The 16,933-nt window shown below is 41.4% G+C and overlaps 1 protein-coding gene and 1 long non-coding RNA gene across 3 annotated transcripts; one reads left to right on the forward strand and one right to left on the reverse strand.

Moving 5' to 3' along the window:
- Positions 1–250: 250 nt before the first annotated feature.
- Positions 251–8,654, reverse strand: LOC134015168 (uncharacterized). 2 transcript variants are annotated; one of them, XR_009929075.1, is made up of 4 exons: positions 8,430–8,633; positions 7,681–7,746; positions 6,966–7,174; positions 251–1,357 (listed from the first exon to the last, which is right to left on the reverse strand). It is a non-coding gene; the product is annotated as an uncharacterized LOC134015168 (long non-coding RNA). The 2 variants fall into 2 exon arrangements; XR_009929074.1 differs by having other exon boundaries at positions 6,966–7,746; positions 8,430–8,654.
- Positions 8,655–8,706: 52 nt separating this feature from the next.
- On the forward strand, positions 8,707–15,754 carry nr2f1a (nuclear receptor subfamily 2, group F, member 1a). Its single transcript, XM_062454523.1, has 3 exons — positions 8,707–9,933; positions 11,240–11,767; positions 15,155–15,754. Exons 1-3 carry the CDS (start codon positions 9,501–9,503, stop codon positions 15,427–15,429), a joined length of 1,236 nt encoding a protein of 411 aa, XP_062310507.1. The 5' UTR covers positions 8,707–9,500; the 3' UTR covers positions 15,430–15,754.
- The last annotated feature ends 1,179 nt before the right edge of the window (positions 15,755–16,933 follow it).

Consider the following 16,933-nt stretch of genomic DNA (forward strand, 5'->3'; position numbering starts at 1 on the left):
AGGCCCCATTACTTGCCGTGTCATCGTAATGGGGGGTGCCACTTACCGTAACCAGCCCCTCGGAGAGGAATACCAATAGCCCCTTTTCACCCCCCACTGACACAGGTGCTGGTATTCTGTCTGAGCAGCACTGGAGAAAACCAGAGAGAAGGGGAGGGAGGGTGAGAGACTGGGAGGATGGAGAGCCGGATGAAAAACTGTGTGGGAGGGGGGGGGGATAGGGGAGGGGGGGGGAGGATGGGGAGGGGGGGGGGGGGTTAATGGAGGGGTATTTCAGCAGACAGGATACCAGAAGGGGAGGTACCGTGAGAAATGTTGCCGGAAATGCTACGCTGTGGTAAAACCCAGAACTATAACATGTCTCATCTCAAACCCTGGCTGTCATGATCTGAAGCCTCCCACGCGCACACCCTGAGAGTTCAGTCCAAGATTTGTCTTTTTTTTCCCTTTCTCAAATATCTAGCGCTCCGTAGAGAAAGGAGGTCCTTAACAGCACGTCAAAGTGATAGCTTCAAGTCCACCTCTGTGTGTCATACTCTGTGGGATTCCTGCAGCCTCCCTCAGAAGATGAAACATGTTTATGTGTGATGAGTACATTCTGAAGACCTTTGAAGAGAGTGACATTGTGAGGAGGAGGGCGGGGATGAGGAGGAAGAACAGGGTAGGACAAGAGAGAAACGTGTTGCCTAATGTTTCCTGTAAAGCTCTTGAAATCGGCCATCTCATTTGTTAGGGCTTGACCTCAAGCTGAAATGCCTGTTTGGGTGGCCCGAAGCAAAGGGACGTTGCCATCACACACACACACAAACATCTTTTTAAACAGCCCTCTCCCAAGAACAGATATTTCCTGAGAAAGCCAATGACACACACTCTGCCGCCAACTTTCTCTGTATCACAAACGCACTTACCTGACGTCGGATCGACAGCACCTAATGTCGGGGTTTGTTTCCTAAACTCTCAGGACACTTCTGAGTGGATGAGGTCAGGGATGGGAGACTGACAGCAGGATGAACCAGGAAGTCAGAACCCCCACCCTCACGGCAGACACAGCAGCACCCACAGGTACCAGCGGCACTCCGCCTTTCCACCTACACCCAATCAAACACCACGTAGGGGCCTACATGAACAAAACTACAACATTTTGTTCTGTTTTCAGCGGAGGGTAACCACACCCCCATCCCAGCACGGTAGGACACGATATCAGGCCGCTTGTGAGATTCGACATTAGCCGTCGGCAACAATCAGGTAAAGTGACGACACAGCGCTGTGCGGATCCTGCCGCCGTGACGCGGTGATCCGCTCCGGTTTCCAGCGAAGCGGATCCTGTTGCCCGGGAGACTTGGCATGGTCTTCCTCTCTTCCTGTGAGGGAAAAAACGACACAGAAAAAGCACATAAGACAGACGGCGAGCTCGATAACAGCTTTTTGAACAATCGCACAGGTGGGGTTATTCATTAAAAACAAGGCAAAGGAGATACGAGGGGAATGTGGGTGGGCCACTTTGCATGCCATGTTAATATTGCCCCCCCCCCCCCCCCCCCCGTGAGTCGAATTACTCACTGATTGGTTACCTGAATCAGAAGGGGAAACAAATAAGGCTGCACCTTACTGAGTGTGAGGTTTATGTTACATATCTAGTTTCAATCTGTCATTCCAATACGGTGGAAGTGTAGAGACAAGTGCAGGTTTCTGTGTTCTTTTGAAAGCAGGATTATTCAAATATGCCAGACATGATCGTATTGCAGTGCTCTGCAACCCCTATTAGGAAACACAATTAGGTCATTATTTCATGAAACACACTATCTCACACACACACGCACACATTCTATTTCTCTGTCAGTCTCTCTTTCTTTCTCACAATCTCTCCCACTCACACACACACACACACACACAAACCCTCAGACCTACCGTAAAACACACACACACACAACCTTACTCTCACGTACACTGACAAAGAAACAAGTGATAGCTATTGCAGTGAACTGTATCTGATTTTCATGAATTTGAAATGACACCTTATTTTGACTCGTTGGTCCTTCTTTGGGCAAGGACATCAAAGAATAGTATGAATAATTTATCTTAGGTGTTTCAAACTGATAAGGTCACAATCTGTCAGGTCTGTGGACAGAGCAGACCGTCTTAACTACTTTATTGTGTGTTACTTTTGACGCAGGCATGTACATGGACACACACCCACACACACACACACACACACACTCTTAGAGACATTTAACGTGCAGATATATATTGCATAATATAAGCACAGACATTAATAGTGTTTGTTAGGCCTGTATGAATATTATTCATATTACCAGCTGTTTCATTATCATGTCTTTGGTTTTGTGAAATATTATTGTCTGCATTTTTACTATTAGCTTGATTATTATTCTGATGGCCTTTCAAATCTGTAGTATGTAGGCCCTATCGTGGTTTTAGACGTGTGCCCCTGTTTGCAAATATGTTAGGCACACGTGTAAATACATGATCGATGTCAATGTTGTTAATAAGACGGTTCCTCTACATGCTGTGATGACATACTGTTCAAACAAAACTTTTTTATTTGAACGATGTTGAACAACGATACATGTAGAATACAAGTGTTTGTGCGCCACAACAACTGGCCGTAATTGAAGCGTTTGCAGAGTGTAACGTTTGATTTTCGCTCTAGTAATGTACACATCGTTACCCTGTCTGGACATGCTCAGTCAATCCCCGTTACAGCATGGTGGTGGTTCAGCCAGACACAATTCTAATTAAGCGCCCGCTGTGTGTTGGTTTAAGAAAACCATTATGGACTTGAGGTGATGCCACTCATTTAACTACAAAAGGTGCGCAGTGATGGGGCAAGTTTATACTAGAAACGAGGCTCCTCTCGTTTTTGTGCCCCCCCCCCCCCCCCTTCCCTCCCGGGTTTACACAGAGGAACACATGGAGAGGCTCTTTCTCCAGCTGCGAGTCTCCTCCTCTTATACAACCTCTTTGCTTCTCTCTCTCCTCTTCGAGATTGTTTTAATATTCATTGAAACTGTTAGCGGTTCTCAAGTAGAACATGTTTAGAAGATAAACTTGTTCTCAGTTCTGTCATTTGACCATCTACATTTTCTACATAATAGAAGGATAGTATGAAAAGTAATCCCCGTGCAGAATTCTAAAAGCTCTTCTATCTTTGTTGAATTTCTCAAGAATTCCACCTTTGCCCCCTGGTTTCCCCGAAATAAATTACTTTGAGGGTGAAATGCCTTTTGCACCCCTGTGTACGGCTCGCTCTTCATTTAAGAAAAAACATTATGATTTATATTGAGAGAATTGAACAACGTGTTTCAGTTTCTCTAGTACCCGTGCCCTTAATTCCTTGAAACTTTTATGAGCAACGTGAGATATAAATACACGTGTTTTTAGGTTAATGGATACTATACATGTGCAACCTATGCGTTGGCTAATCATAATCTACTTTTCGCAAAGTTACTCGAAAAGTTATTTTCCAATTAAGATGAACCTACTAATATGTTTAAGTTTGTCTCATCAATATGTCGATTTAACGACCCCGAGTAGTCTCTTTTGTAAAGGTGCTCTATTTGCAACAACGTGTATCCTACAGTAGCCTATAGTTTTGTTTTGCAAGTTACATGAGCAGTCGCAACTGCTTGTGCTGCAGTCCTAGTTCAACTTTGAAGAGAAATTAAGTCAAAGTATTGTCAGTTTCCCAGGTTTAAGTGTTAACAACTCGGAAAATGTTTAGCTTTGATGTATCTAGTGCTTGCAATTTGGTTTTTGGTGAACTACAAGATTATAGTGTTTACACTTTACAACCACAAGAGTTGGAGTGCTAATGGATTTATGATCTCGTTCTCTGCTGAGACCATCCAAAGTAATTAGCACATATGTTCTAAAGAGATGATGGTTTTGTGAGCAATAAAGTCATTACGCATAGCGTAAACTGACAGTCCCTCCAACTCCAACCACTAATTGTGAACGTAAGTTCAGCCTCCTTGTCCCCAATTGCTTATACGATTTATTGCATTCAATACGTCTGTAACTGAAATCACAAAACCGTCCTTAAACAGGCATCAAAACAAGGTATTGTATGTACATTTGGATAATTCTACTGCATATGCCTCCAAGGAAAAATGATTTGTAATGAGTCTAGCATTTTCTGTCATTTATCTGTCTTCTGCCTCTTCTGTTCAAATGCAGTAGTGGGTCTAAAAATAGCATTCCCAAACTTACATTACAGTAGGCCTATACTGTTTAACATCAAGTCTAGTCGGGACTCATCTAGATTTTATAAGGACATGTGTTTTTCTCGTTTCTTCGTTTGGTTGCTTATAGTATGGAACCTGAAACGCTGTTGTCTATTTCAGTTACAGCAAATGATCTATACATTCGAGATTCCATGCTGCTTGTTATAGTAACCTTACGTGGCAAATCGCTGATATATTTTCCCTATTTCTCAGCAATAGCCATTCCATTAAGAGCGATTAGATTATGTCTATTGAAAGTTGCTGATCCATAGAGAAAATGGCAGCGGATAAAAGGCGATTTCAAGTGACCTTCTAGTCCCTTTCACACCAATCTGAGGCCCCGAATAGTTAGGGATCAGATTGGACAAAAGCCCCCTCCTCTTCCCTTTCAACTCTCGACTACTCAAAGCGGAGGGGCTCGCTACAAAACCTCAAACTCACACGTATGAGTGGCCTAAAATGCATAGCTTGGGGTTAAACATTGGGGTTATAATCATTATTTTCTCTATGACATTTAAATGGGAATGTATTTTTTGTGACGCATTTGCTTAGTTTTGAGTTTAGGTACACTGAAGGCTTACACTGGACAACCTTACACTGAAAATAAACAGCTGTGTAGCCTTAAACGGATAATTTGCAAGTCTACACGTCACTGTTTTAAATACATTATCAATAGAGATGAAGGGACTTGGGTCCACTATACTGGTCGGTTTCAGTGTACTGCTTCGACATGGCAACATCCCTCTAAGCCCCTTGCGGACACGCGCATCATAGTCCCAACACACACGCATGTTTTTGGGTTGTAGGGCTTGAACCAGGGTCATCCACATAAATGGGAGCAGTACCAATGATTTTGCCTTTATTTTAGAGGCATTTATTGAGACGCTGTACGTGCCAGCATCCCTAAAATATGCTTTTAAGAAGACTTGGAGGCTATTTGAGTTTCAATACCCAAAAAGTTTTGAACGGTTTGCTCAGTGAACAAGCTTTACTGGGCAATTTTATTTGTGGCACAAATCTTCATCTCAGCTATTGAGTTCTGATCTTTTTAGAACGTAGTAATCTATCCACTCTGTTCTAATTAGCATCTGAACATATCTATAAATTGTAGTTCTACAGCTTAACCTCAGTGTAATGATTCCATTACATTGGTAAATTTAGGCCTCACAGCTCAAACTTAAAGTAGGATACAATATCGCGCACAATATTTCCCTCTGCAATTTTTATTTCAGCTTTGAAAGTTCATTTTAATTTGCCATTGTCTTAGAAAATGTGGTTGTCATAATGACAGACGTAGGCATGTCTTCGGAGCCGATGATCAGCACTACAGGTTGGAAGTGTTGAGGAAAAATATAATAATTGTTTTTACAGTCAGTGTTTCAACAGAGACCTATGGTACTGTGAAGAGCAAATAAACTATATTCTTCAATATTAAAAGCCACTTTGTCGCAGGAGACATTGAGGGGTATTCTAATATGATACATCAACTAATGATAATTGTAGAACCATAGTTCATCTAAAAAATTGGTTGTATTAAGATAGTTTAAAGAAACGTGTTCTACTTAATTCAAGGCTCTCCTAATCTTTTCTCTTTCATTTAGTCTCCACCAAACTTGAATAAAACAGTAGGAGAAGATGGTTTGTAAAATGTATGATTGAGTATTAACACGTTTTTAAGCACTGGTCTTATACCGTGTGTCCACTGCCTTAATCTGGGTTAGCCCTACAGGTTGACTTTATCTGATAGTGATGGTATAGTTATGCTTTGAAACTTCTGAATTAATATTTCCTTATTGTTGTTAGGCTACTATGACAGATACACAGATGATAGCCTATAACAATAAAAAGAACAGAAAATTGTTTTCAAAGAATAACAAGAAATATTTTGATGATGTCATTCCAAAATCTTTAACCTTATATATATCATTGAATTTTTATTGAAGTAATGCTATTCCACAAACTAAACCTAGACATTACCTTAGTTTAACAATCTTGTCTGCATCTAGTAATTTCATTAAATAGCCTACTGACCTCATATTAATCAAATTGCATGTACTCGATCTCACTAACAATTTGGTATTTGTTGTAGGCCTAAACATTGAAATTTATGTAGGCTATTAATATAAATTGTTGTAATGGTATTTAATTATAAATGCACAGCGTCTTCCAAACGGTGTGACAATGTATCTTACTATTCACGCGTAGCTATAGGCTAAGACTATAGGCTAAGACTATAGGCTAAGTATTAATCTTGTCTTAACATTTCATCTTGCTCAAATCTGTTCAGGGCTGTTCTCATGTCGGAAAGTATAGATTCCTTGACCAGCTTGGCCCTATAACTGTCCCTTTAATCCGTTGACACTATCGCCGAGACGAACAGGCTGCAATCGATCTTAACATTATGTGTTCCAACAACAAATAGCCTTGCACAGGTGACATGCTTACGACGTGGAAAGGCTTCCACTGCCGAAACAACATAATTGATGCCAGTGTGAATTGGTGTCTACAGTCTCGAAATGGAAACATAGTTTCCAAAATCAGGTACAATGAGGTGGAAAATATACCTAATTTCCTTGTTTAAAAGTTACGCCCTGACATTTAAACAGATAACGGTCGGCTGCATATGGTTTGGTTTGTATTTTCCTGTGCTAAGGCAAGGCATTAGTAGCTTATGCCCTAACAATTTAGCGTAATTTGTCTATATGAGTGAGGAATTAAATGTACTTGCCTTACTGGTTCTAGCCATATTCATGGAGAGAGCTATCCGGTCACTGGTAATAGCCGCCGCCGTTGCTTCATCTTTTAAATGTACTGCTGTCCACTTTCTTCTTTCTCTCGCCGTTTTGGTGCTATTGCCTTCTCTGCTCTCATTCGCTGTCCGTCCATTCTCTCCCTCACTCTCTCTCTCTCTCCTCCGTGCTTTTTTTTGCAATCTGTGGAGTTAAATCTTAATGATACACTTACAGAAATTCCTTTGTCCGATTTAATCTTATTCGTTTCACCTTTTCAAAGAGCTGGAGACATGAGCGGGAGTTGCAGTGAAGTGTCCGAGACAGGGACGGGAGAGAGCTCTGTAGTTGAATACTTAAAAACACCCATCCCTACCAAGCACTTTCCAAGGGGGGCACTTGCATATTTACGGTTCATTATAACGGATAATAGTTTAACACATTAGACTACTTAATATGTAGGCTTTCAACTATTACTTTACATTATAACCTACTAGGCGTGTATGTTTGCAGCATATTGCCTGTCTACACATAGGCGAGCCTACTTAGAGTTTAAACAGTTTCAAAATGGCATGCACCTAGGCTACTTTGTCTAGATTTGTTGGATAAGCAGTCTGTTTATGTTCCCATTTTAACCTACATAATCATTGTTTATGTAGAATGTTAATGGCAGCCTTTAGGTCTATACAACCCCTGTTAAAGTTATTTACCTTGAAGTATTTTCCCCATTTCAGTCGAGGCAAAGTTGTTGCTTTTCAAGTCTTCATCAGGGGGTTCTGTGGGGAAAAAACATAGCTCGTAGTTTATTTCTTATTGATCAACTTTATATGGTTTACGAAAGATCTATGTGACTGTGCATTAATATGTGGCTGTAATTGTGTACTGTACGCTAGATGGCAGCGCGATCCAGACATTTTTGAGTTTGAGAGGCGCAGGCTTCAGTATCCACATACAAAAAGACGGAATCCCCGTTCAATTTTCAACAACTTCACATGATTTTGAATCATCGTCATTATTAAGACATAATATGACATCCATTTAGTGACCTGGGAGACTGTGAGACCTAAAGAATGATGTATTAGTGGTTATTGTTCGATGTAATTTTAAGATTTGCTGCCAATGGAATCGCATCGCCAAATACCGTTGCCTATTCCAACCCGTTCAGTCTATCGTGCATCATTTTTCCACGCAATGTTCGTAATTTATCACAGTAACTGCAACTAAATAAAATTTCCATCAACGAAAATGTACAACATACACGTAGAATGTGTACAAAATCATATGTAAGCTATGTGTAATAAAAGACAATACACGATAATTGTGATATATCCGTATTCGTAATTAAGACAGCAGCCCAACAAGAACCATTTCAAACTTTTGGGAATTATAGACTAGCAAGTCCCTTTTGCACCGCACGTTTGTTTATTTCACGTGCGCAAAGCCTTGTCGCTGCATTTACCCCTCTTTTCGGCTATTCTATCCAGGGTTTCTTCCTCTTTTTGTGACAATAGACGGCCCATACTAATCAGGTTTCAAAGTAAATAGCAGCGCGGGGCGAGCTCAATGTAAATTGTGCTTGTCAGAGCCCCCAGTCGTAGGTAGCAAGGAACGAGGACTCTAACCAATGGAGAGAAAGAGGCTTGGCTAACCTTAGCCTCCCATTTTCTCTCTCCCCCCCTCATTGCAGGGCTCTGGCCAGTCAGTCGCCTTTGATTATCAGTTGCCAGCAGCCCCTCTCTTGGCTCCTTGACATGAGCACCATATAAGGCGCAGCGATCTCCATAGAAACGTGTCAGTTTCAATAGTAGTGTCAAAGTTCACTATATACAGACATTCGCGCAGATCCCCGTTTCGGAAACATTGCTCCGCTGGTCCTCTCGTTTAAACGCATTCATTTTTGGGTCTCTCCTTCTTGCATATTCTATAAGTTGTCGTTTTTTTCTTTTTATCTCTACTGGTTCGCTCCATTCCTGCTGGAGAGGTGAAACTACATGGGCACTTCGGCGACGCGGTTCTTTGCTGGGCGCGATGAGGTTTATTTAAGAATATAGATGTAAAATTCTGCTCTCCAGTTTTTTCCTCCCCTCCTACAGCGAAGACGGGAGTAAGGAGCAAGGAAGCAAAGAGAGAGGAATTTATTTCTCGCTGCACTTTGGATCGCGTGTCTTTTTGAAAGATTCTGTTCATTTCCACGTCCATGTGAATCGCTCCAGTCTCCTTTGTGGCTATTTTATACCAAACAGCAATTTGTTACGTCTGCTTCGGTTTTTCTTCAAGATTGGGGTTCCTGGATGGCTGACTGCAATATACCTTGGAACTGGCCTCCCGATACTTGCATATCCTGATCGGGTGTCTATTCTATCACCTCCGCTATTTTGAATGTATTGATCGTGTTCTATTCCCTTTTCAACCTATGCGATAGCGTGCTGCGATTTGACTTTGCACTGCCTTGTTTGAGATCTTTTTTCCTCTGAACGCATTATAAATATCAGCGATCATTTCGCTTTATAGCACTTTCCGGGCCCGAGATATGGCAATGGTAGTTAGCGTCTGGCGAGATCCGCAGGAAGACGTGGCCGGAGGACCTCCAAGCGGCCCCAATCCAGCAGCTCAGCCGGCGAGGGAGCAACAGCAGGCGGCGTCGGCAGCACCGCACACTCCGCAGACCCCCAGTCAGCCAGGACCCCCGTCAACACCAGGGACTGCTGGCGAGAAGGGGAGTCAGAATTCTGGACAGAGTCAACAGCATATAGAATGTGTTGTTTGCGGCGACAAATCGAGCGGCAAGCACTACGGTCAGTTCACCTGCGAGGGATGCAAAAGTTTCTTCAAGAGGAGTGTCCGGAGGAACTTAACGTATACATGTCGTGCCAATAGGAACTGTCCAATTGACCAACACCACCGAAATCAGTGCCAATACTGTCGGCTGAAGAAATGTTTAAAAGTGGGAATGCGGCGGGAAGGTGAATATAATTTTTGTATGACACATTACGCACCGTAGTTACACAGGCGCTGCCGCAATAAGGTCACACACATAGTCTGAGTATTGTGTAAGGCTGTAAGATAGAGTAGGCTACATCAGTGCATAGAAAGGAATGGGTTGCTTACTGTAGCATGGGCTCTGTGTGAATGAGGGCAGAAGGCATTGCACCTAGCGAGGGAAGGCTTCACGTTTAAACAAAGCGGCTATTATCCTGCCGATATTTTGTGTTGCCGTCCGCAATATTTCAAAGGTCTACGCACAATTTTAAAATTTTTAATAGTTTATTTTAACAGTAGGCTGTGTGGTGTGTGTGTGAGAGCGAGTGTGTGTGTGTGTGTGTATGGATGTGTGTGTGTGTGTGTGTGTGTGGGAGAAAAAGAGCGAGAAAGAGATAAAGACACTCCGTGTGTGAGTGTACATGTAGTGATGTACTTATGCAGTGCTGTGTAAATGTATAGTTTGTCTGAAGATTAATACGAACAGACTACACCGCTACCGTGCCCCATTTGCTGACTAGTCAGCATATGGGTGCTTGAATTAGGCTAAGGAAGTTTTTCACAGCTCGTTGTTTTGTACATTGGATTGAAGGCCGTAACTTTTTCATACTTGCCTATTTTAAACACAAATAATACAAATACCCACATTTTAATTCAACCCGTACGCACACCACATACCTCATGTTATGACCCCCAAAACAAAGAAAACTAAAATGTTAATATATTTAGTTATTGAATATAGCCTTGGATGGCTGTAATAAACAAAAAAAATAGAAAATTGTCTGTAAATTGTAATGTTTCATATCTAATTATTTACTGTAACAGAATAATGTTGTTATAGTGAAACATATTGATACCTAGTTGTCATGTGGCACAATCTGGACAATCAGATGTGGCCTTCGAATGCTTGTAATCTAGTAAATCATGACGCTCCATATGTTATAGAAATGTGGAATTGTGCGTGTTTGTATGTAGGCTGTTTGTGACAGAGGGAGCGTATTCAGTACATGTAGCATATATTTTAGTACATGTGTGTGCATATTGTATGAAATGTTCATATTATATTAATCAGATAGTTGAGAATTTGAAATGTTGTGATTACATTTAAATTATGTGTATTAGACGTTGATCGTTTAGAGGAGAGTGAACTTATTTCTTTACTAAATTAAATTGCTTCCGATGGTACAACACACGAGCCAGTTGCCTTATGCTGCTCAGTACTGGTTGTACACAAACAATGTTTATCAGTTCTGGATGCACATTTCCTCTCCTTCTCTTTCTTTTTGTCAGCGGTTCAGCGAGGACGAATGCCTCCAACACAACCGAACCCAGGCCAGTACGCGCTGACGAACGGGGACCCTCTGAACGGCCATTGCTATCTCTCCGGATACATCTCCTTATTGCTCCGGGCCGAGCCTTACCCGACGTCCCGATATGGGAGCCAGTGCATGCAGCCCAACAACATCATGGGCATAGAGAACATCTGCGAGCTGGCTGCTCGTTTGCTCTTCAGCGCTGTGGAATGGGCGAGGAACATCCCTTTCTTTCCCGATCTGCAGATCACCGACCAGGTGTCCCTTCTCAGGCTGACGTGGAGCGAATTGTTTGTGCTAAATGCGGCTCAGTGCTCCATGCCTTTGCATGTGGCCCCTCTACTCGCTGCGGCAGGCCTCCACGCTTCTCCAATGTCTGCGGACCGCGTCGTGGCTTTCATGGATCACATTCGAATCTTCCAGGAGCAAGTTGAGAAGCTCAAGGCCCTCCACGTAGACTCGGCAGAGTACAGTTGCATCAAGGCAATAGTACTCTTCACATCAGGTGGGTGTTCTCCGTGCACAATAAAGTGAGGCCTACATACATATTCCATTAGCAGGCACAGCCATACGCAGAACAACATTGGCATAAACCATATTAATCTTGACAATATGGCTGGTGTGAGCTTCTCATTTTCTGCCGCGCTATCATTACTATAAACAGTCCAATACACATTCATGCCAGTTATAGTCATGTGACAACTAACAATACCAACTGAGAGAAAGCGCCTGAAGTTTTCAACGCAAAGTTAGTTGTAGTGCAAGGTACTTTCCGAAATGTATGTATCGTCTTATTGGTTTACTTTTATGAAAGGTATCTGGAATATAATAGATATAAAGACCGTCATTTAAGAATTCGGAATGTGATTACAATTATTTTCACGCTTAAATGGGTGATTTTGGAGACAGGACACTATTTGTCTAGGTTATGAGTTGTGGAACATGTTTTAGCTTTGTTTTGCAAGCACAAACACGTGTCATGAGAGGACAGGAAATAATCCTTAGCAGCCTGATCAAAGAAACACTGATGTAATACGTCACTGTATCACTGGTGCAGAACGTTTTCGTCAGAAATGCGCTATGACTGAGATTGATTGGACAGTATTTATAGTCTGTAGGCTATTTTATATAACAATTAATGTATTATAAAATATTTTACATTAATTAACAACAAAAACCACCAGACATTAAAATTATATTTATATCTGATAGAGAAACGATCAAGATGCGTATCATGCGTAATATAAAATGTTTTTTGGAAACTTGTTCATGCTCAAGGAGTTAAGAGTGGCGGATGGTGGGCATAACAGAGACATTAATAAGTATGTATTTCGACCAAAAACGTTGTGCCCTTAAATTAAAATACAACAAATTACATTATATTTATTTGAAGGAAAAAAATACAATTACGCACTATTCCATCAAAACGTTGGATTTTAAAGTATTAAGTGAATTACTTTTTGGAGAAAAAAAAATAAAGACGTTTCATCTCTTGATACCTTCCAAAACGAGTATGTTGCAATATATGACAAGCTGTTATACTGTATGAGTGTATTTACAATCTGAAACATTGTATATGGACTGTATACATAATAAGGTTGAGTACTTACTTAACTTGTTTTGATTGGTGGCCAAAAGGGGATTCAGAGGAAGTGTTTTATTCAGTGCCATTAAACCTCCCCAGTCCTCTATTTTGCTTCCCCTGTCTGCTTCCCCAATGATGTGCAGGAGGATGACGTTGCTTCTTTCCATCTGCAAAGGGATACCATTTGAAGCCTATTCTTTATAGCGGATAATCACGTTTTTGTGATTATCCGAATTTTTTAAGGTACTTTTTAAGGTATACACATCCATCAAGGTGTATCTTTGCGGAGTTTTTTTGGAAGACTATACCATAGGCTACACGTTAACCCATATTTTCAATTTTCACTCATTAGCTTGCCTCGTTGTTTTAATAGTCCACACGATGACAAGTGGGGGCATTTCGAAATTCCGACAATTCTCTCAACAGTTTTCACCTATAAGCACGAAACTAATTAAAGTGATTTAATAAATATCATGAAAGTTTGACTGGGTGCTTGGGAACATTTTCCTGATACCTACCTACAGTAGGCCTGCACAATGATAGTACTATCATTGTGCATGCTGTAGGCCTATAGGCTATTCCTAAACTTCTTCTTTTAACCATTCTAAAATTCTTTAGCCTTAGGGTCAGCATATCACATGTGTAGGCCTACTCGTGTCTCACGATAATTATGTAGCCTATTTCCGTTATTACCGAAATGTTTATATGTTTGGTCCAATCCCCTTTGTGAATCTCGAAAAATATGTGCCCGTTATGTTCAGGTCTTGTTAAATAGTGGGGTGGCGGAGGGGTAGGCCTGTGTGGTGAACTATGGGGTGCCTTTCACTAGCTTTCTATTGACTCACTGCAGCTCATTCCAGTCTCTGCAAGGCTTTGAACTTAAGTATTGTGTTGCGTTTCACAAGTAGTTTGATTATTATTTTCAAACGGATTTAAAATATTATTCATATCACTTCGATTAATTATTTATTTTATTGAAAGAGACTCTCAAAGTTAATCCAAGTGGATTTGCATACATGGGGCTGTGGCCGGCTCGTCCTATAGGTCACAGTAAATCAAGCCGGGTCCCAGCTTTGCCCCCGCGCAGTCCGCGGGTTCACAAGGTTATTGTGTCTGGCCATAGTGAATTATAGCCCTGAGAAATCAAGATGAGACTTAAAAGCCTCTCCGATGGCATTGTCTAGTCTTTAATGTATTAGTGCCAGAGTGTCGATGCTTTCTCTTTGGTGTACTAGCTACAAAGCAATGGCTTAGCACAAAATCTTCAGGCCTAAATAACGGTCCAAATGCCGTGCATCTTGCCTTCCTGCTTAACGGTGTAAGGCAGATTGGGCAGCAAGACCTACACTCTGGACTTCTTGTTAAACCTATTGGTTGTTATTGTGCCTGAACGTGTCGTAGGACATCACATGTATGTTTCTTATCGTTATACAAGCACAGACTGTAATGGGCTACATAACCCCCGACTGTGAACGAACTGAACACATTCGCATGTGTTGTTTTGCTGGCTTCTTTTCGTACAAGCCCTCGTTTAACGTTCTTTCTGCGTGACTATTGACTTCACCCCTGCTAATAAATTTGATTGCTTCCAGCGCCCTTTCTTAAGCTACATTTGCAAAACAGGCCAAGCATAATCTAGGGAGAAAGGGGGTGAAATGACTTAGCATCTTATAGACAGTAATTAGGTCACATTACAGCCACTGCAATTTCAGATTCATCAGTGTCGTTTATGTTTCTATAGACTTGAGTCCCCAGAGCAGGAAAATAAAGGGCCAAGGCCTACCTCTCCCCCTGTCCCAGTATACCCTCTCAATCAGCCATAGTACTCGTCTCGAACCTGGGTTATTTCTCTATCCACTGTTTTTAGTATTACGGTTTCCGTAGTTTAGTTGCGCAAGACTTCATGTATATCTTTACTCACTAGCCTACATCAAAATTGAAGCCCAGTTCGACAGATGCGGTTCCCGAACCTTAGCCGTCACAGCAATTGTGGACCTCCCTAAAATGATAGGGCAGTAAGGGCTAACTGTGAAATGACGACTCCACTACACATCATCTCTATTCCCACTAGATACATATTCTTTGTTTTGATTGGTGTATGCACACGCAAAGAGGCATCTACCACTGTGTGGAGCGTTCTCCACTTCAGTAGATCGCCGTTGTTTACCCTATATGACAGTTCCTCTCACTCAATGTGATGTAGCATGGTTTTGGCAGTGTGTTTGTTCATTTCACTTTGTCAATAACACGTAACGCTGATGTTGAATGATAACCAGGGTGCTTTTGTGTTTTCTTTTGGATGTACAGACGCTTGTGGCCTGTCAGACGCAGCTCACATCGAAAGCCTGCAGGAGAAGTCTCAGTGTGCCCTGGAGGAATACGTAAGGAGCCAGTATCCCAACCAGCCGAGCCGCTTTGGCAAGCTCTTGCTGCGGCTGCCCTCTCTCCGCACCGTCTCTTCATCGGTAATCGAGCAGCTGTTCTTCGTCCGCTTGGTAGGTAAAACTCCTATTGAAACCCTCATCAGGGATATGCTATTATCCGGGAGCAGCTTCAACTGGCCTTACATGTCCATCCAATGATCCGAATGAGAGGTTGAAAAGAGAGAACAAGGACCAAAATTCAGCATCCCCTACAAGAAGACTATATATAGGACCTTTTTTTTTGAGCAACTTGGAAGACATAACATGTTTGTTTTTTCTTTGTCTTCTGGGACTGAGATGGAATACGTTATGTACAGAAAATATGGAACTGGACTTTACACCTGTGTAAATCCACTCTCATCTTCAAGAACGATACTCTTCATTTTGTAAAATACTAGTCTTTATTTTCCTTTTTTGTAAGAAAAATACAAATAAAACGATAAACATCATATGCGCAGTAAGAAAAAAAAAGAATCAAGACTTAGCGGGAAAATAATGTTTCCAAGCAATTATAAGAAATGTCCTGTGTCTATGTACCTCTCTGTTTTGTATTTTTTCTGGTTCTAAACCAGTTTTTCTGTGATTCTATACTAATGATTTTTGATATAACCTTTTGCTTCTTATAATGAGTGCGATATATGTTGTCGAAGCTATGTTCTCCAAGAATTAAAATTGAAGTGAGAATTTAAAACAGAAAAATAAAGAAATTTAGACAAATAAGAAACCGTCTAATCGCTATGACAATATCACCACTGATGGTTGAACTTTTACCAACTGATTCTATGGACCTGCAAGTGCAGCAAAACTGACTTCGTGGACATTTTAAGGAGAGGACGTCAGTGGCGCCTTTTCCCTGGTCATGAGTGTGTGTGGAGTCAATCATCAGTCAAAGAGGAGAGACATGAAAATCAAAAGCACTTTTAATATATCATTTCAAATACATTTTGTTTGTTTCGTCTTGAAATTTTCATTGTTTCTTGAATTTTATTGGTTGTTGCCTTCAATTTGCTTACTCCATGATGCAGCTTTTGCAGAAGGGTCGGTTGATGAAGTTGTGTGATGGTGACTGTACTATTAAAAAAGAAATAGGCAACAATGTCTCACTCTCAAGCATTTTCATCAGACATGCAGTTCGGGCCTATATTGTGTGCAATAGTGTTCTGCCAAACCAAATAAGGCTTTATTTTCTTCCTTTGTCTTCATAGGCTACTGAATATGCACAAGTATATTTATCATTCACGTGCGTTTTCCTGTTTTGTTTGCATGTCATAATACTGAAAATACATGCGTAGGCCTTTTTGCCTCCAATTTCTCAACCGAAGCCGAGCTTTGGAAAACGATGTTGCGTTGTTAACATTGGAAACGGGCATGGCTTAGAAAGGGTTATGAGTGAATGTCTTGGATATACCTGTACTGTTTCACACACTCTCTGATAGAACTGGATATATGAGATCACAAAGAGGCACAGGCACTGTGGAGAATAAGAAGGCAGTGACGCTGTTCGCTGCCTGTTAGCGCATTAATGTTTAATATTTTCCCAGACAGCAATGAAAGCATGTGCACAACTGAGGCTTCACTAGCTTACCTCCTGTGGCTCAATCAAGGTGATTCTCCATTCTATCTCCTTACCTGCCTCTCTCTCTTTCTTTTTCCTAACCACAGA

The sequence above is a fragment of the Osmerus eperlanus genome, chromosome 28 (genome assembly GCF_963692335.1).
Source record: "Osmerus eperlanus chromosome 28, fOsmEpe2.1, whole genome shotgun sequence".
Taxonomy (NCBI): domain Eukaryota; kingdom Metazoa; phylum Chordata; class Actinopteri; order Osmeriformes; family Osmeridae; genus Osmerus; species Osmerus eperlanus.

Excerpts from the sequence above, each read along its gene's own strand:
- nr2f1a (XM_062454523.1), top strand. The coding sequence starts at position 9,501 with ATGGCAATGGTAGTTAGCGTCTGGCGAGATCCGCAGGAAGACGTGGCC. Across the intron at positions 9,934-11,239 it reads AGTGGGAATGCGGCGGGAAG|CGGTTCAGCGAGGACGAATG; the intron begins GTGAATATAATT and ends TCTTTTTGTCAG. Across the intron at positions 11,768-15,154 it reads AATAGTACTCTTCACATCAG|ACGCTTGTGGCCTGTCAGAC; the intron begins GTGGGTGTTCTC and ends TTGGATGTACAG.